The 15814-nt window shown below is 46.7% G+C and overlaps 1 protein-coding gene across 7 annotated transcripts in view; it reads left to right on the forward strand.

The window, feature by feature from the left end:
* The window catches only part of iqsec1b (IQ motif and Sec7 domain ArfGEF 1b), a 129845-nt gene that overhangs the window by 74833 nt on the left and 39198 nt on the right, over positions 1 to 15814 (forward strand). The window contains exon 1 of one of the 7 annotated variants that reach the window (XM_037489744.2): positions 7921 to 8027. The exons of the other annotated variants lie outside the window; for them this stretch is intronic. Within the exon in view, the coding sequence (XP_037345641.2) occupies positions 7957 to 8027 (71 nt within the window). The 5' untranslated portion in view covers positions 7921 to 7956. Of the gene's footprint in view, positions 1 to 7920; positions 8028 to 15814 lie in introns of those variants that run through there. 7 annotated transcript variants of the gene reach the window in all.

Here is a 15814-nt window from a genome sequence, read left to right on the forward strand (position 1 = left end):
CGATTAACAATTAGCCCCCAACGTCTGCTGGTAATGGGAGAAACTGTGCCGTCAGATAGTGAATAGCGCGGATGAGATTAATACAGGGCGATGCCATTTTTCTTCCTGCGCGTCAGGCGGTGTCTTTAATAGGGCCACAACCATCACTCACCATGACAGCAATACCAAATAGAGCAGCTGGAGCCCCCGATTGATCGATTGATTGGACTCTATTGGAAACCTCCCAAGCGCATCGCAGGACCTTTTAGTTATCAACATTGTTCCTAACCTACTCATATCACAAAAGGCTGAATGATAAATGGAGCCACTTACATATTAAGGGAGACCCTCTAATTGAAGTTGAATGGCAAACTCTCTGCACACCTTTTACGTGGTGAAAGGTCGGCCGTGGTACTTTAAATTGTCCTGTGCAGCGGTGGGGGGGGGGGGGGCACTGATGTTTTAAGCAGGTTGGCAATACAGCGATTCCAGCTGGAGAAAGTCAGTCAGACGGTGCGTACGAGGACAGGCGGCCAATCAACAGTGACCTCACGTAGGCGTCGCCATCATTACGCCACACGCCATTGAGCTGACGCGTTGATCCAAAGCGACTTGCGATGCATGCAATGCATTTCAACCATAATCATAAGTCATTGCCATAAATAGACATTTTTCTATTCTGTCTCTGGCGCCAGCTCTGTTTTGCGTTGAATAGATCTAATTGTAAAGTCTCTTTCATGGCAGCGCAGCCGAGGGTAGCAGAGATCAAAGCAGCCCTCGCTCTCCCACAAATCTGCACGGTGGCAAACTTTGGGCTGCAGGGAGTGCCACGCTAAAGCTGTATACCTGCAACACACACACACACACACACACACACACACACACACACACACACACGCGTGATGATTATCCGGTTGTGCTCAGCAGTCAGGCTGGAGCTGTCATCTATTGGCTGTGCGTGCACGCGGGGTGGATAACAATACAGCTGGCTGTCACAGAGCCAGCTGTTCAAAGGCCAGACAGCACCGAAAGCGGCCGCATCCTCTGCGGTTTCCTCGGCTCTGCCCGTCTCTGTTTCTTAAAAAACGTATTTATTTCTCTACTTGATTAGATTTTGCAGCAACTCAAGCCGCGGGGCTTTTATGGCATGATGGTAATCAGGTACTTTTGTAGATTTTCTTTTTTTAAAAAGCATGACATTTTGGCGGCTCGCTCAGGTTTTTTCCGTAATGAGCAAAACTTGATCTGCATCCGCTGTTTGGCTTCTCACGCCACGGCAGCCTCCTACGACTCGCAAGAGGTTTATTAATTGTACCATGCCTCTCTTTTAATCTCCAATGTGATACTTTACCGTAATAGTTGTGGAAAATGAATACAAATAACCTGACCGATGATGTTGGAAAACATCCTGATGGATATTGCTGTGTTTTTTCCGGGAGTAACCCCTACCCCCCCTTTTAAGGTGAAGATGAAGCCAGGGTTTGTAGCGCATGGCTTCAGCCCCCTGTGCAACTGGAGGTTCCCCAATCAAAGTAAAAACCTTCCAGAGATAAAATGGACTTTGTCAGCCCAAACGTCCCACTGGCTGTGCTGTGGAATGGTTGCACAGGCGTACGGAGGAGTTATGCTGCCCTTTGGCAAATCTAAGAAGGACAAAAGAGGCCACATCTGGTTCTTCTATAACAATGCGTATCTCAAATGAAATTGTATGCATAAAACATGAGGTCAAATGAAAAGGGAGAAATGGAGACCTGCAGTCAGCTGGGCTGGAGCAGGGAACCTCACGTGCACACGTTCCACAACTGTACATTTCCTCTTTTTCTTGCTGCATTTGGCTTCGTGATTTTTTTACTAGCCTGCTGTGCACTACGCATTCTGCCTGCATTGACTAGAAGGAGCTGTCACATGTGCATATGGTTTATGTATATCTAATCCAGTCCTTCACAGGTTGCCAGAAAAACATTTGAGTGAGTGCTCTAATGACTGTATTGTTCTTTTGTGGATATTCGGCCTATTGCATATTCCGGCTTAGCGCTGGGCATGTATTTGTCAGCTTGGAGGGCTCACACAGTCCTGGCAGTTTAACATCGCTGTCGGGGTGAAGTGACGCCCTGTCACCGTCAACCAGCATTCTGTGTCACATATGTCCTTTAATTAGACTGTTGCCATCTGATTTGTCATCGCGTCACTGATGCGCTTTTCTTGTTGTATAAGTCACATGAGACGATCCTCTGAGTCATTTTGCACTTCATGTCTGAAAGGCTTTTCGACTCAGGGGCACACTGGGCCACCTCCTAGCTGGATAGATGCATGAATGGAAAGGAAGATATTTAGATGGGTGGATGGATGGATGGATGGAAAGAAAGACACTCAGATGGATGAACGAGTGGAAACACTGATTAGCCAACGGATGGGAGGCGTTATGTGAATGCATGGAAACATGGAGAGAAATCCAAAGGAAACAAGGGATGCTTAGAGGATTGGATGGTGGAGGGATGCATAGGTGGATGGATGAATTATGGATAATGGATTAATGGATCGCAGCCTCGTTGCCATTTCAACCTTCTGTTTTGTTTTGATTGTCACCCTTTTGAAGGAGTACAAGGTGTGAAATGTCCCCTCTTCTCAGAGTGGGTCTGAGGGTGATACACCAGGCCCAAACAATACGTTCCGTGTGTTTCGAAGCACTCTGGAAAAAAGGCCCACATTCTGCTTCCCCTCTCATCTTGTTTCCAGTGCAGCCTCTCAAAAGGGATTAGAGAGGGACCCGGGCGAGGTGAAGCTCCGGGTCGATCCGCCCCTATCGATGGAAAAGCTGACGGCTAGCTCGGCTTCAGACAGTTGGGGGGTTGTTTTCAGCCACTCGTCATCGTCATCCAGCATCTGCATGTGTAGTGCAGCTAGGTGCAGCTGCAGCTCCTCAGGGTCGTCATCCCCTGTTTCTATGGAAGCATCAGTTATTGTGTGGTGATAAACACTCCATATTAGTCATAATTAGATTACAGTTTTGTAGAATTGTAATAATTTTGGTGTAAGCACTCAAAATGCTTTAGAAGAATATAATAAAAGGTATTTTTAAGGTGAGTAATTCGGAATTAGATCAAGTATCTAATCCAATCCCCTAACTACTAAATGAATGTTTTTGGAAAGAAAATCTATTCTAAAGTCAACTTAAAGCAAGCAAAGACAGTAGAAATTGTAATGCTTTCAATATATATAATGGAAATTGTCATAGACAATCCTTGCAAAATAGGGCCACAAATAGGTTATTATTATCTTAACTACGATGATACAGTGCTATATACAAATTACAATATATACAAATATTGTAAATATGTTAATAATGCATTATAGACACACATAGTATCACTATAATACTACAGCACTGACAGAGGCCATGTATTGAGTACTTTAAACTTGTGTAACTTTTAAAGTCCTGAGTACTCTGTGTGTTAAGTTACTTGTCCTAAAACTATTTCTTTAGCAAACGTTTATATGATTTGGATCAATTACAAATTTACAAAAGTGAAGCTTCTCAGATGGTTCATTTTTCTTAAAAGCCAAGAAGATAACAGCATGAAAGAGTCAACTTTACCTGAGAGTTACATTATTAAATAGAGATACATTAAATGATGCAGCTTTTCAAAAACTGCTCCATGGCTGCAAAGCCTGCAGAGGTCTCCCCCATGAAGGACAGGACGGTAACAGCTGGGTGTCGACCTGCTGCTATTGGCATTCGCTTGGGGGCCTTTGGCTCTGGTGAAATGCCACCGTGCATTTGTTGAAATGCCTGCCTCCAGCAGAGCTGCCGGGGCCTCGGCGCTCTGCTCCAGATGTTCTGGTAGAGACTTGCTAACAATGATATTCAATCGCCATGGTGGGCCTGTGTCCAGATGCTCATTAGAAGGCCGTCTCTGGGAACGCATTCACTCATAATAATACCGTATTTCCATTCCTAAATGCCAAACGCATACAAACGCAAGTATTAAATTGAAAAATTAGGCGAAATATATAATTGCGTGAGCACACTCCGGGGGGAGGCCGGCCCGTGGGGGCTGTTAGGGCCTCGTGTTCAGAGAGGTGGCGTTTATCGCTCCCCCGATACTTTGTGGGGAATTTACGCTGTATGATTGGGGGGGGGGGGGGGGTCAATCTTGATCATATCTCAACCATTCTCCACTACACCCTCAACTCACACTTGAATCGCTTTCCAATCGGCGGCCATCTGAGGCCTGGATCTGAAAATGTAGGTCACATGGTAAACTGTTAGCTTTCCGTGAGGATAAACAAGATAATGGGATCCGTTCTGCCGACTTAATCAGCAGAACGACGCCGCTGCCGGCGGAGTTTGTGGCCTCGGCGGTTATTTTATTTTCAAGGAAATACAAACCACTGTGTTCCGCTAATGCTTAGCTCCTGCTGATGGGGGGGGGGGGGGGGGTGTACTAACGGGACTGGCACGCAGGCCTCTGGATGAAATTAAGAAGGGGTCCTAACGACCATTTCATTGGCACAGTGGGGGGGGTGTTGGATGAAGGGTTACCGTGGGACCTGTCTCCGGGCCCCATGTGTGCCATGCACGGGTGTTACTTTCATTTAACCTTGGATGTTTTCCTCACAAACAAAAGGGACTAGAAATGATGCTGATCGTTAGTTGGTGATTGATGATGCTGATTCTGCAAATCTACCTCAGGTGCATTGATGGGACCGTAGGTTTTTTTGCATTAGTTTGTTAATTAATTCCCTTTTTTTATTTGTAGTGTGAGGGAACCAGTATCTCCAGAGACAGGCAGGTCAGAAGGAAGGCTGCACTGTGTAAGGACTCTGCTACCACCACATTATGACCTGCACGTTGTTCTGGAAGCCGCTTTTAAATTACTACAACAAAAGTGATTATTTGTTATTTGATAAGCAATAGTAATAGTAAACACTGACACTTTCCCATCAAATGAAACAAAATATGACCCGCTGCAATAACTACACATGATTACTTCTCCTAAATTCATAGCGCATCTTGGGAGTCGTTGTCTTTATTACAAAATGAATAGGCCCGGTGGTGTGGTGCTGGATGCTAGTCCCTGTCCTCGCTGGAGGGTGCTGATTCGCCAAGACGGTCAAAGCCTGTGAATTAAAGCCGAGCTCAGCTGGAGCAACGGGCCTGTCCTCCCCCCGGCGCCAAATGGATTCTGCAGTTATTACCATAACGGTACCCTCCAGCTCGTTTAGGCTCACAGGAAGCGCCACACCTGGTACAGCCGACCGAAAACGGCTCCTCTGCCGTCACGATGTGTCCCCGAGAGACAAGCGGGGATTTTGTCCCCGTCTCCTCTGACTGAATCGGTGAAGTAGGAGTAATTAATGCTCCTTCCTGATGGCATTTCCTTTGTCCGCCCTGGTAATGAAAGAGGTGATCAGGCACGCTTGGACGTCTCACTTCTCGGGCCCCGGAGACAAACCGCATGATAGATGGCCTCCCATTTGGCTCCACCGGCTGCTCAATAATGCCCACCCCCCCGCCCCCCACTGGATGCCCCTCATGACAAAGGAAAGTGTTTACACTGGCCCTTAATAAGGTGAGAGGAACATGTGTGGCCCATCCCATAATCCTTTCATGATGCCAAATGAAGGAGAAGGAAATGAGCTTTTCCCAGTTTGGACGACAGGTTTGTAACATTAGAGGAACACCCTACTTATTCCACCCATGAGCTTCAGTGTGCTGGGTTACTTTTACTTCTACCTTTTCACAACACATTTTAAATCAGAAATAGAACTAGAAATCATTTAAATATTTTATATCTAAGGCAGAAAGGCCTTAGTAATATATATGAGGTTGCATTATTGGAAATGCAGGATCCAGTTTTTCTACATTCACCAACACGACATATGATGTAATTAAGTGATTACTTTATTGCCAAAAATAAATCGGTATTAAATCATAGTCCATTACTGCTTGTTGTAAACGACCACACATTTGTCCCAGATTTCTCTTTGTAAATCACTCAACTTTAAGGAAAAGAAGCACCCAATGGCCAAGGAGCCCCTTCAACATTCCACTAAGCTGTGCAGCCCGTACTCTTTAAGTGTGGGATCCCATTTTAGCGTTGGATAGACTTTAATTAATGCAACGCTCCATTAGACACACAAGCATAGGGCTTCACCCAGCAAGGTTCAGCCTGGTAACGTGCAGCATGAGATGGGGTTATGCAGCACCGTCCCTCTCGATGCCACGCAGGTTTTAAAGAAAAACGCGTCGGTTCTCGCTTCAAAGCAGCTGAGGAATGGCGGCGTCGCTTCACGGCTGGTTTTTATTTACCATCTCTGCTAGAGCGCCACCGCCAGTTGAATCAGCAACGGCCATCCAAGCAGTGATATCTGCAGTGAGCAGAGAGCACTTTGGAGTAGTTGGGTAACATGTGTAACCATCAACTATTGATGTCCTGCATTTCTGCATTCATCATTAATTCATTCATGCAGCTGCACCCATCTTTTCATGCAGCATTATTAAGTTTGACATTGAGTTTCTGTTGATTTAGCATGTTTTTTCACTTTGGACACAGGCTTGTTAGGGGTAGGGTACGGATTTAATCAATCCGAAATAAGTTTGGATAATCATCTAAGGGTGATGATGCTCTCTTTGTATTTCCGGAAAAGAAACCCACAATATTAACAGGTCAACCTTTATCTTTATTGTGTTATATTTATGCTTGTACATCAGTATAATAATTAGAGTTTAGAAAAAGAAGAAAATATTTTAACCAGTGGTTTGTAGTTGGCCAGCCAAGTCTTGTAAATAGTCAATATTGATAAATTAGGACATTAACTTTGCTGCTCTGGATTCCATAAAGAAATGTTGCAATGTTTCATTTGATTCATTCGGCCAGTTGGTCTAACGTCAAATTCTCCTCCTTGTTGAATTTATCCCTCAAACCTTCTCTGAAAGAGTTAAAAACCTCTCAAGTGTTACATTTTGTGTGTGTTTAAAGTTTATGTTGCAAATAAATATATTTAATTTGGGCTTTAAATAAACCTCAAGGGACACTAAAAGAGGTTCACAATGTAATCTTTCTTAATTCAGAGCTGGTTTTATAATTTAAAAAAAGGATTTTTGAATATATATTGTATGTGGATTGCTCTGCACCAGTCGGATCACATTTCCGATTGGTTCCCCTCACTCGTCCTGACCCCCAGCCCTCTTCTTCAACCAATCAGCGGGAGCAACATCGAGGCTCCATCCGTGTCGGGCTTTTGATGTGTTCAAGGTTGCCCTGGCAACCAGCCCAGGCTTTATGCGCACACGTGAGAGGCTGGGCCCTCCTGGGAGCCGGCTTCGCCCCTCTTCGCACCATGTGCTGCCGCTGATTAGCTGGCAGGAGGCTGCGAAGCATCTGATAAAGGCCTAATTGACGCGGCCACCGCAGAGGCCTTTGTGTGCTTTTTTTTTGGGCCCCGGCAAGGCGGCGCAGAGTCAGACCTCGTCACAGTCGCCGCCTTCACAATGGGAGCAGCTGTAGCTTGACTGAGGAGCTGTGCTGATGACGGGGGACAGGAACGTCCTCTGCTATTGACTGACTGGGAAAGAGGGACCAGTGACAAGAAAGAGAGGTGTTTAGGGACAAACCCTTTATTTTTCGTTGAGGCTCCCTGGACTCCTGGTGAAGCCGTGGTGTTCAGTGGCTGGAGTCTCTATTGAAACACTCGGGGGGGCATCGTGCAGGGACGGGACTCGTAGAGGACAGGACAGCACCGGAGAGGACTTCTTGGCATTAACAAAGGGAGCAGAGAGATGCAGGTTCCACCCCCTCCACGTGGCAGATGCTGAGATGGGACCACGTGTTGTTGACATGCAGACGGAACTGTGCGTTGCTCTTCTTAATACAACACATTCTTTTGAACGCGAGCTAACTCTATAGTTTTATCTATGGACCCTTTTGCGCGCAATGACATTTTTAATTTGAGCCTTTGTTACTTTTTGACAAAATGCTGAAGTTCAAATCTTTTTGTTTGGATTACTGGCAGTTCCTGTGTATCCAGCCAGGCTTCTATAGAAGGTGAGATAATGTCTGTTGTTTCTCTTCTAGTCAAAGACAAAAGAAGACTTGGTTCTAATTTGTGTGGCCAGACTCCTTCTGCTCTCCTTGTGTGGTACAGATGTCCTGCCTTGTTTTGTACTCTGCGCTGAAGGTGGGCTGCAATAAGGCACGAGGTCCACGTGTCTGCGAGGTCAACTGGTCTAAATGGAGGCGCTACTGTTGCAGAATTGGCCCCCAAAAAGCTCCGTCTCAGTACTTCAGTCCCATTGTGTGTGCGTGTGGTCACGCTCATTGTTATTGGCCCGGCAGCACAAGGCGACACGTGTCCCTTGTCCACCCGGTCGGCCACTGTTCCAGCGCGGAACTATTTCTTAGGTTTGCACAAAGGTAGCCAATGCCCGCTCCGTGTTGCCATGTTCATGATTCGGAACCTTTGAGAATCGGGTCAGTCAGCAGTATTTGAGCTTTGATGAGTTTGCAAAAGAGTCAGTTAAGTTGCATTATGGGAAGCCAAGCATTTAAGAGTTGTGGCAGCTTGAGCCTGTGCCAAGGAGCACCACAGTCATCAGCTATCGGCCTTATAACGACAAGCCTAACACGGGCCATTGGTCGAGTGGGCGCCAGTCAATGGTTCAGTCTGAGTAGCAAATAGAGACACGATTCTAAGCTAGACTGACATCAGACGGTGGCCAATGGGTTAGATCGAGATTTCATTTGGGCAGAAGCAATCTCCTTTCTTTTGCTTTCCACAGTCAGTCTACCCACATTCCACCAAAGACACTCTCTTCTGCTAGAGATCTTGCTGTTTGGATGTCAAGAACTATGACTGTCAAGTGGATTAGTGTAGGGCGACCTAAAATACATTTGGCAATATTCATGTTGTAGGGGAACTGAAAAGAGGGGGATTACAATACAAAACACAGCAGGATGAGAGGAAACTTTAGAAACTTGAGGGTTTAACCAACGGCTGCTTTAATAAAAACATTCAACTGAATGGTATTTCTTCCAGAACCTTTGTGTAAAGCTATTTAAATGGGTTTTGCAGTGAATGACCATGAAGCCAGTAAGTAAGTGATACACTCGCTTGAAAGATTTCGCCTCTGCTGGATCTTTTCTTCTCTACGTTATGGGGAAGACCCCCGAGGGTCAGTTAAAGGGAGCTAACTCCTCTGTCTGGTTCAGAGAAGGCTATTCTGTGAGGAGAGTGTGCATGGTCACGCACCTCCTGGCTATATCTTTTCATGAGTCCACCCTCCCTTCCATGCAGGCTTGCCTCTGAGGGGGGGGGGGGGTTGCACCACGGCTTAATGCCCGTGGGGTTCAAATTTACATACCTGGCGGTGACTGGATGGCGGGGAACCAGTTCCATTTCATTCATTTTGAGGATTAGAGAGCCTTTGTGCTTTTTGTTTTTGTTTTTGTTCCTTTAGAGCAAGACGGTAATCATCATCATCTCTGCGCTTCAGTCTGTATGAGGTCAGGCACCAACGATAGAACCTGCGTTTCTCTAAACAAGAAGATGACGATAATGTGTGCGAATAATGCGCAGCTGTCCATAAGTGCGTCTCCCCACCCAGAGAGAAGCTTTTAGCAATCGTGTGAGAGGCACACCATTGTCACTTCATTGAGTATTTAAATCAGTTTTCTTTATATAATAATGAAAAATACCACAAAAGGCAGTCAAGCACCAGCGTGGATATTCCTCTGTAATGAGGAGTTTATAAAACGAAATGTTGCTGTTGATTTATTCAGTGTGGCCTGCAAAGTATTTTCCAGCGTACTTATCTTCAAATATAATTTGTCAAGGCTGAAATCAGCACAAACTACATTCTGTCCACCTTCCATTGTATGAGGGGGCGGGGGGGGGGGGGGGGGGGGAGTCTTACGGGCAACATCCCTCTGTCTGGTCTGTAATACAGATGAGTCGACTTCTTTGTGATTTTCATTGCAGACACATGTCTTCTCCTATCAGTTCCAGGAGGCCAATGAGCCCCATGGTGATGTGTCAACCCCCACGTTACCTGTGTTAATAGCTGGGGTTGTGTTGGTGTGGAGTGAGGGGAACGTGTGACTGGGCCGTGCACAGAGGCGAAGGACTCTCCGGTACAGCTTGACCCACTCTGCTATTGTGGGTCACTGGGCCACGTCAAACTGTCCAAACACGACGGTTGATCAGCACTGAAGACAGCGCCGCTCCCCACTTCCCCCCTCCCCCACCCTTCATCATTCACGCCCACTGACTCCATTCTGCCTCCCATTTCATTTTTCCCCAGGCAGACGTGACCTGAGCCCCTTGTGTAGCACCACTAACTCGTGACAGAACAATTGCGCGTAAAAGTGCCTCCAATCATGCATTCCAATCCCCCCCCCCCTCCTCCTCAAGATTTAGGCTTTGCCCTTTTTCATCAGATTACAGAGTTTTTATCTCCACGTTAGCAGACCTTTTAATATTCCCCTCTCATTGTGGAGTGGCGTGTGCCGTCTACTCTGGGGACCAAATTCGGGACATCAAAAGATTTCTTAACAAGCAGGTCCCTGGTCCTTCTCAGGCTGATCCCAGCGGGGTTTGGAGCCTTTACAAACACGGATGAATCCCAGTTAAGACCCCAGAAGGGTTTCAGGATTCACACCAGCTCATCCAATAATGAGAAAAGATTTGTTGTTTCGTGCTCTAGAGCCCACTTTACACTTTGCACTCCCAGGAATAAAGGTGCTCGCTAGAACCATAAAGGGTTCATCAGCTTGTCCTCGTAGGAGTCTGCTTTTAGCTCCTAGTAGAATCAATTCAAATGGTTCCAGTTGGAACTCTTTGATCCAGGTGTACCTTGAAACCGATGGAAAAGTAATGCCTCAGACATCAGTAAAGGACACATTATATGGGGAGTTTAATTATCTGAACGGGAAAGTTGGACAATATGTCACAGCAGGGGCTTGGATGGAGTGCTAATTGCAATTATTCACGGGCATTGAGGGCCGGCCTCTGACACTGAGCTCGGTCACGTAGCTCGTCCCCTCCGAGGGCTGCAGGCCCGTTCTCAGCTATAACAAGCGGCAGGTACGCCTCGTAGAGGTCAGCTTGACAAAAAACAGTAGCAGCATTACATGGATACATCAAAGTCGGATCCTTCAAATCGATCCGCGTGTCAGAGCAGCTCGGAGCTTTCCGCCTGAGCTTTGTAGCCCGTGTCATGGTGCATAGCAACACTTATGCTCTTTTTGGTTGTTGGTTTGGTTGGTTTTAGTCCGGATTAAGTATTAATATTCTTTACTGTTATTCAAGCTGCTTTTTTATTCATTATTATTTTTCACTGTTTTTGGTATATTCAGACAAGGGACTAAGTTAGGCAGCAGATGATTCAGTCATCTCATGTTTCCACCACTTTGCTGATACGGATTGTTGTGTTCATTGCTGCCATCAGCTCACAGAGACCATGAGACGGACAGGCCGACAAATGCAGAGAAATGTTGAGCAGGTGTTCAGAGGAAGGCCGCAGAGGCCAAGGGGGGCCGAAAATAGTTCAGTCAGAGTTCTTGAATGTCTAAAATAACAAAGGCAAACTTTTTACGTGAGCGGTGTGAGGTTTTGCAGTACTGTGTCACCTCAGGGTGTTGTTAGACAATATTTCTCTGACTGGTCATGACGGCGTGGCGGATAAACCCAACAAAATAACCGCCTGAAAGGGGGGGGGGGTTAGGTGGGGTGCGCTCTCTTTCCGCTGGTGTGCGCAGTGAGGAGTGGATAATTGTAAGTTGCCTGGGAAATATGTCAAGAGGGGCGTAGCGCACAGTTAGGAGAGACCCGGCGCTGCAAGTGAACCCCATACACTTCCTGTCTGGAGGTCATGGAGATGATTCAGGGGGGGGGGGTTTGCGTACACAAGTTTGCACTAAAAGCGAGGAGGGATTCTGCCTCCACGTCTGGTCCGCTCAGCGGCAGGCCTTACTTGGTCATGTGGGCCGGGCCTCGGCCCTGCTCTCAACAAGGGCCGCTTTGCTGGGTCCACTTTTACCACTCCTTAGGAAAAAGGGGAAGTGAGAGAAAATAGCAGTGACTGGAGTAATCCAAACCTCCAGGAGGGACAATTAGTCATTCATTTTCCTCTGGAGCAAGAAAAAGACTTGTACGTGTTTTGCGGTCATGTGAAGAGCGAGGGAAGGAGTGGCATGGGCGGGGGGGGGTGGGGGGGGGGATGCGTGACGAGCTGCTGCTCCTCTCTCTTGTGCACATTCTCCTCAACAGAGAGTAGCATCAAATCATTTTCTTTTTTAGCGTCTCTGCTGATCTTACGTTTCCAGTTTCCAGCCTGACAATGTCAGGAACATGTGGAATATAATGTGGAAGTACTGCATTTCAGTTCGGACAATAAGGTAGGGGGGGGGGGGGGGTGGATCCTGTAGCATGATGGTGTACTTCCAGTCTGTGTGCCGGAGGGGAATTCTGAGTCCGTTTTAATGTATTCTCGTGGAACTAGATGCTTGCAAAAGTTCAAAAGTCTTTAGAGTCAGCCATCAGTGGTTGTATTCATGTGACGATTAGGGAACGTCAATGTGTGACATCAGGACTTCTCAGAGGGATCAGGTGGGTTGTTAAAGCCCAAAAGCCACTAATGTATTCAACCTAAAGGAATAGAAAATATGGAAAATATTCATATTTTGGGAGCTGGATTAAGAAAAGAAAAAAATTGTCGTTGACCCGTTGTGTGTTTTTGTTTTTTTATTGGAATGCTTTTCAGTATTTTGAAGAAGTTATTCTGCTACGCAGTGGTGGGAGATGGGTGGATGCATCGATGGTTCCACGCAGTCATGTCTCCACAGACAGGCTAAAATTAGTGGCCAGAGCAGAGTCAGCGGGAGCCAATCAGCATTCATGTTCTCCTCTGGTCTGTAATTCCAGTCTCTGTGGGTCGGACGGGCCCGAGCTTAGAGTTCACGCTTTAATATAGAAAATCTTCCTCCCTCTCTTCAAGTCCAGTCTTTTTATTGATGTTCTGATCTGGTATCGACGGTAACCGTGGTAACCGTAGTAACGGTTAAAGTTAAACAGTTTTTCCTCTTGTGGCTTTGGTGTGTGTGTGTGTGTGTGTGTGTGGGGGGGGGGGGGGGGTGGGGGGGCTTCTCTCTGCTCTGCTAAAAATGACCACATAGTGGCTCACTCATGTAGACAGGAACTAAAGGTCTGGAATCCAGTGTGGTATCTTTAAACGATCCATATTCTCGGTGTCACAGTACGAACCAAAGCCAAGCAGTCGTAACGTCGTTTTGTCTCACATGCTCACAAACCGCTACCTGGTTGCACTTTTAGCCGCGATGGAGACACGACTCATTTTGTTTTGTCTTAAAAAGAATAACAGAAATGATTATATCTCATGAGCTGAGTTCATAACTCTTATATTTGGTCCTGGGGGCGGTAGAAGGGGGATGAGAGCATAGTTTCCAGTCCAAAGAAGAAGAAAAACTTAAAAAAAAAACATTTTAACCATCATCTCGTTCCTCAGGGAAAAGTGTAACTGCGATACGTTGTTACAACGTTGTTACCAGGAGGCTGTGTGTCCACTGTTCTCTGGCGGCTTTACACATCTTTCCCGGTGTTGCTGTTGTTGTTGTTGTTGTTGTTGTTTGAGACCGACAGATTGACCGTCTGATACCACTTCTCTCCTCTCATGGGAGAAGGCGGCGCTGCATTCCTGAAGACAGGAGTCATACGGCAATAGCTCTCCTCTTCTCAAACGGTTTCTCCTCCCAGCGAAGTGCTTCACTGCTACCAACCAGCACCATCCCTGCTCTACTAGAGCGTGCTTTTGTGCATGGAGGTCCTTTTAAAAAAGGTTTGCCAGTGAACCAGTGGAGGCCGGGGGAACCCTGATCCGGCCACTTCTACTGGAAAGCCAGAGGAACACGGGGTATTCCTCATTAAAGTCACAGGCTCAGAGTTGAAGCTGCCAGCTGGAGGTGACCCCACGTGTTTGGAGAGAGGAAGTCAGCGTGTCTGCATGTGATCTCTGCGCGCGCTCGCTGGTGAGGAGAACGGCAGCGTGATTTCTTTTACACACCACGCGGGGAGCCAGACGTCTGGTAAGTGTGGCTCTGATTCACCGCTGGTCCACCGCTCAGATGGTATGAGTCGCTTAACAAACACGGGAACTACTTTTGTGGCTTGCTGATGAAACCACAAACGGTCTCTGATCTTTGCGAGCCGTCAGCGAACATGGCTCGCAAAGATCTCAGTAGCTCCACTCTTCTGGTCTTTGGTACGCGTGGTTTTCTTTTCATTAGGTGTGTCAGATCCGGCCCTGGTGATATATCCGCTTTCCGCGATGTCAGGAGATTAAGCCGTCACGTTCATGGTTTTGACAGGAACATCTTCTCCGATCATTGCTTGGATGGAGTTGTAATGGATTTAAACTGCCATAACGATGTGTCGCATTTAATCGCTTTCAGGTGCTATAATTGGGCCGCGTCCCCCCCATCACTGGTGACCCATGGCTCGGTCAATAATGACCGGATGGTGTGACTGGGGCGGTCAGGGACGCGGCCGCCACCTGGGGCACTCGTTTATCCTCCACGCATTTCAATGAGGTCGGCCTCATCCAACATTAATGGCCACAGCGGCCCTGGCTGCAGATCCGTCTGTCTCAGCCAGCTTGGGAGGGGGGGCAGCCCCCTCGACCCTCGACCCTGCCCCGGCTGCCCTGTGAGGCCTGACTCGTCCCCGACTCTGACAACAGCAATGTGCCACCTGCACTCTGACGGATTAGAGACTCCCGCGGAGAGTCCCGCAGACCACTTGACAGGCAAAGCTACCGGCCACATTCGCCATGACCTTTCCCTCCCCAAGTGGATTGTTTCCTCCCCAGGTGAAGAGTTCCGCCACCTTTGTAAATTCAGGAAGGATTGCTGCGTCCCACACAACAGCTGCAGGCAGAGCTCGCCAGATTGCGGTGGTGTGCATGCACATGTCCACCGAAATGCAGCGTGTCTCATTAGAAGAGAGCGTCCCCGCCGCCAAACATCTGGCTGGACATGTGTGTACTTCTTAAAATCCCTGTTGTTTGAGTCAAACTCTTCGCCCCTAAACAGGCGAACGTTCAGGAGCGGAAATCCAGGATGGTCTTTTTGTAATTTAAGATGATTTATGAAAATCCAAACAGTGTTTGGTAGCATTTGTAATAGTTCTTTGAAGCCATTTTGTAAAGAAGCTGCATCCAAAAGGCCGTCAGAAATTTCATCCAAAGAAAACACATAAAAGTAACACAACAATGGTAAAATAAATTAACTGGAACATTTGACTTTTTTATTACTGTATCGTTTTTGTATAAAGAAAATGAAATAAAAATACAAACTATTTGCTCCAATAAAACCAGCTGTGTCAATAGTTGATAGTGTGAAGCCCCATGGCCGATCAATGGGGGGCTTATAGTTCCTGGATCACCTCCCACGCCCTTTCGCCAAGCATTCTGGGAAAGTTTCCATCACTGACAGTATTTATTCGGGAAGGTTTATTTTGAATGTTTAAGCCAGGAGTTGTAGTGATTCCCAGCAGATAAACATGAGATTTCTATTTTCCTTTTTAACAAAGATGGACCAGCTGCGGTGATTTGTGTTTGAGTCGATGTTTCTAGAATACTTAGAGCTTTTGGTTTAGTTTAGCTAATGTAAAACTTCAATATTCATATTCAGAAATCAGCATGATAGTTTTTCATTTCTTAACGGCACACAAATTGCCTGCAAGTAATCCAGGAACCAGCATTCAACCCCTTTCAGCTTTAATCCTCCTCCTCCTCTCCCTTGCCTCCTTCTTTTCCTCC

Source organism: Pungitius pungitius, chromosome 8 (genome assembly GCF_949316345.1).
Source record: "Pungitius pungitius chromosome 8, fPunPun2.1, whole genome shotgun sequence".
Lineage (NCBI taxonomy): Eukaryota > Metazoa > Chordata > Actinopteri > Perciformes > Gasterosteidae > Pungitius > Pungitius pungitius.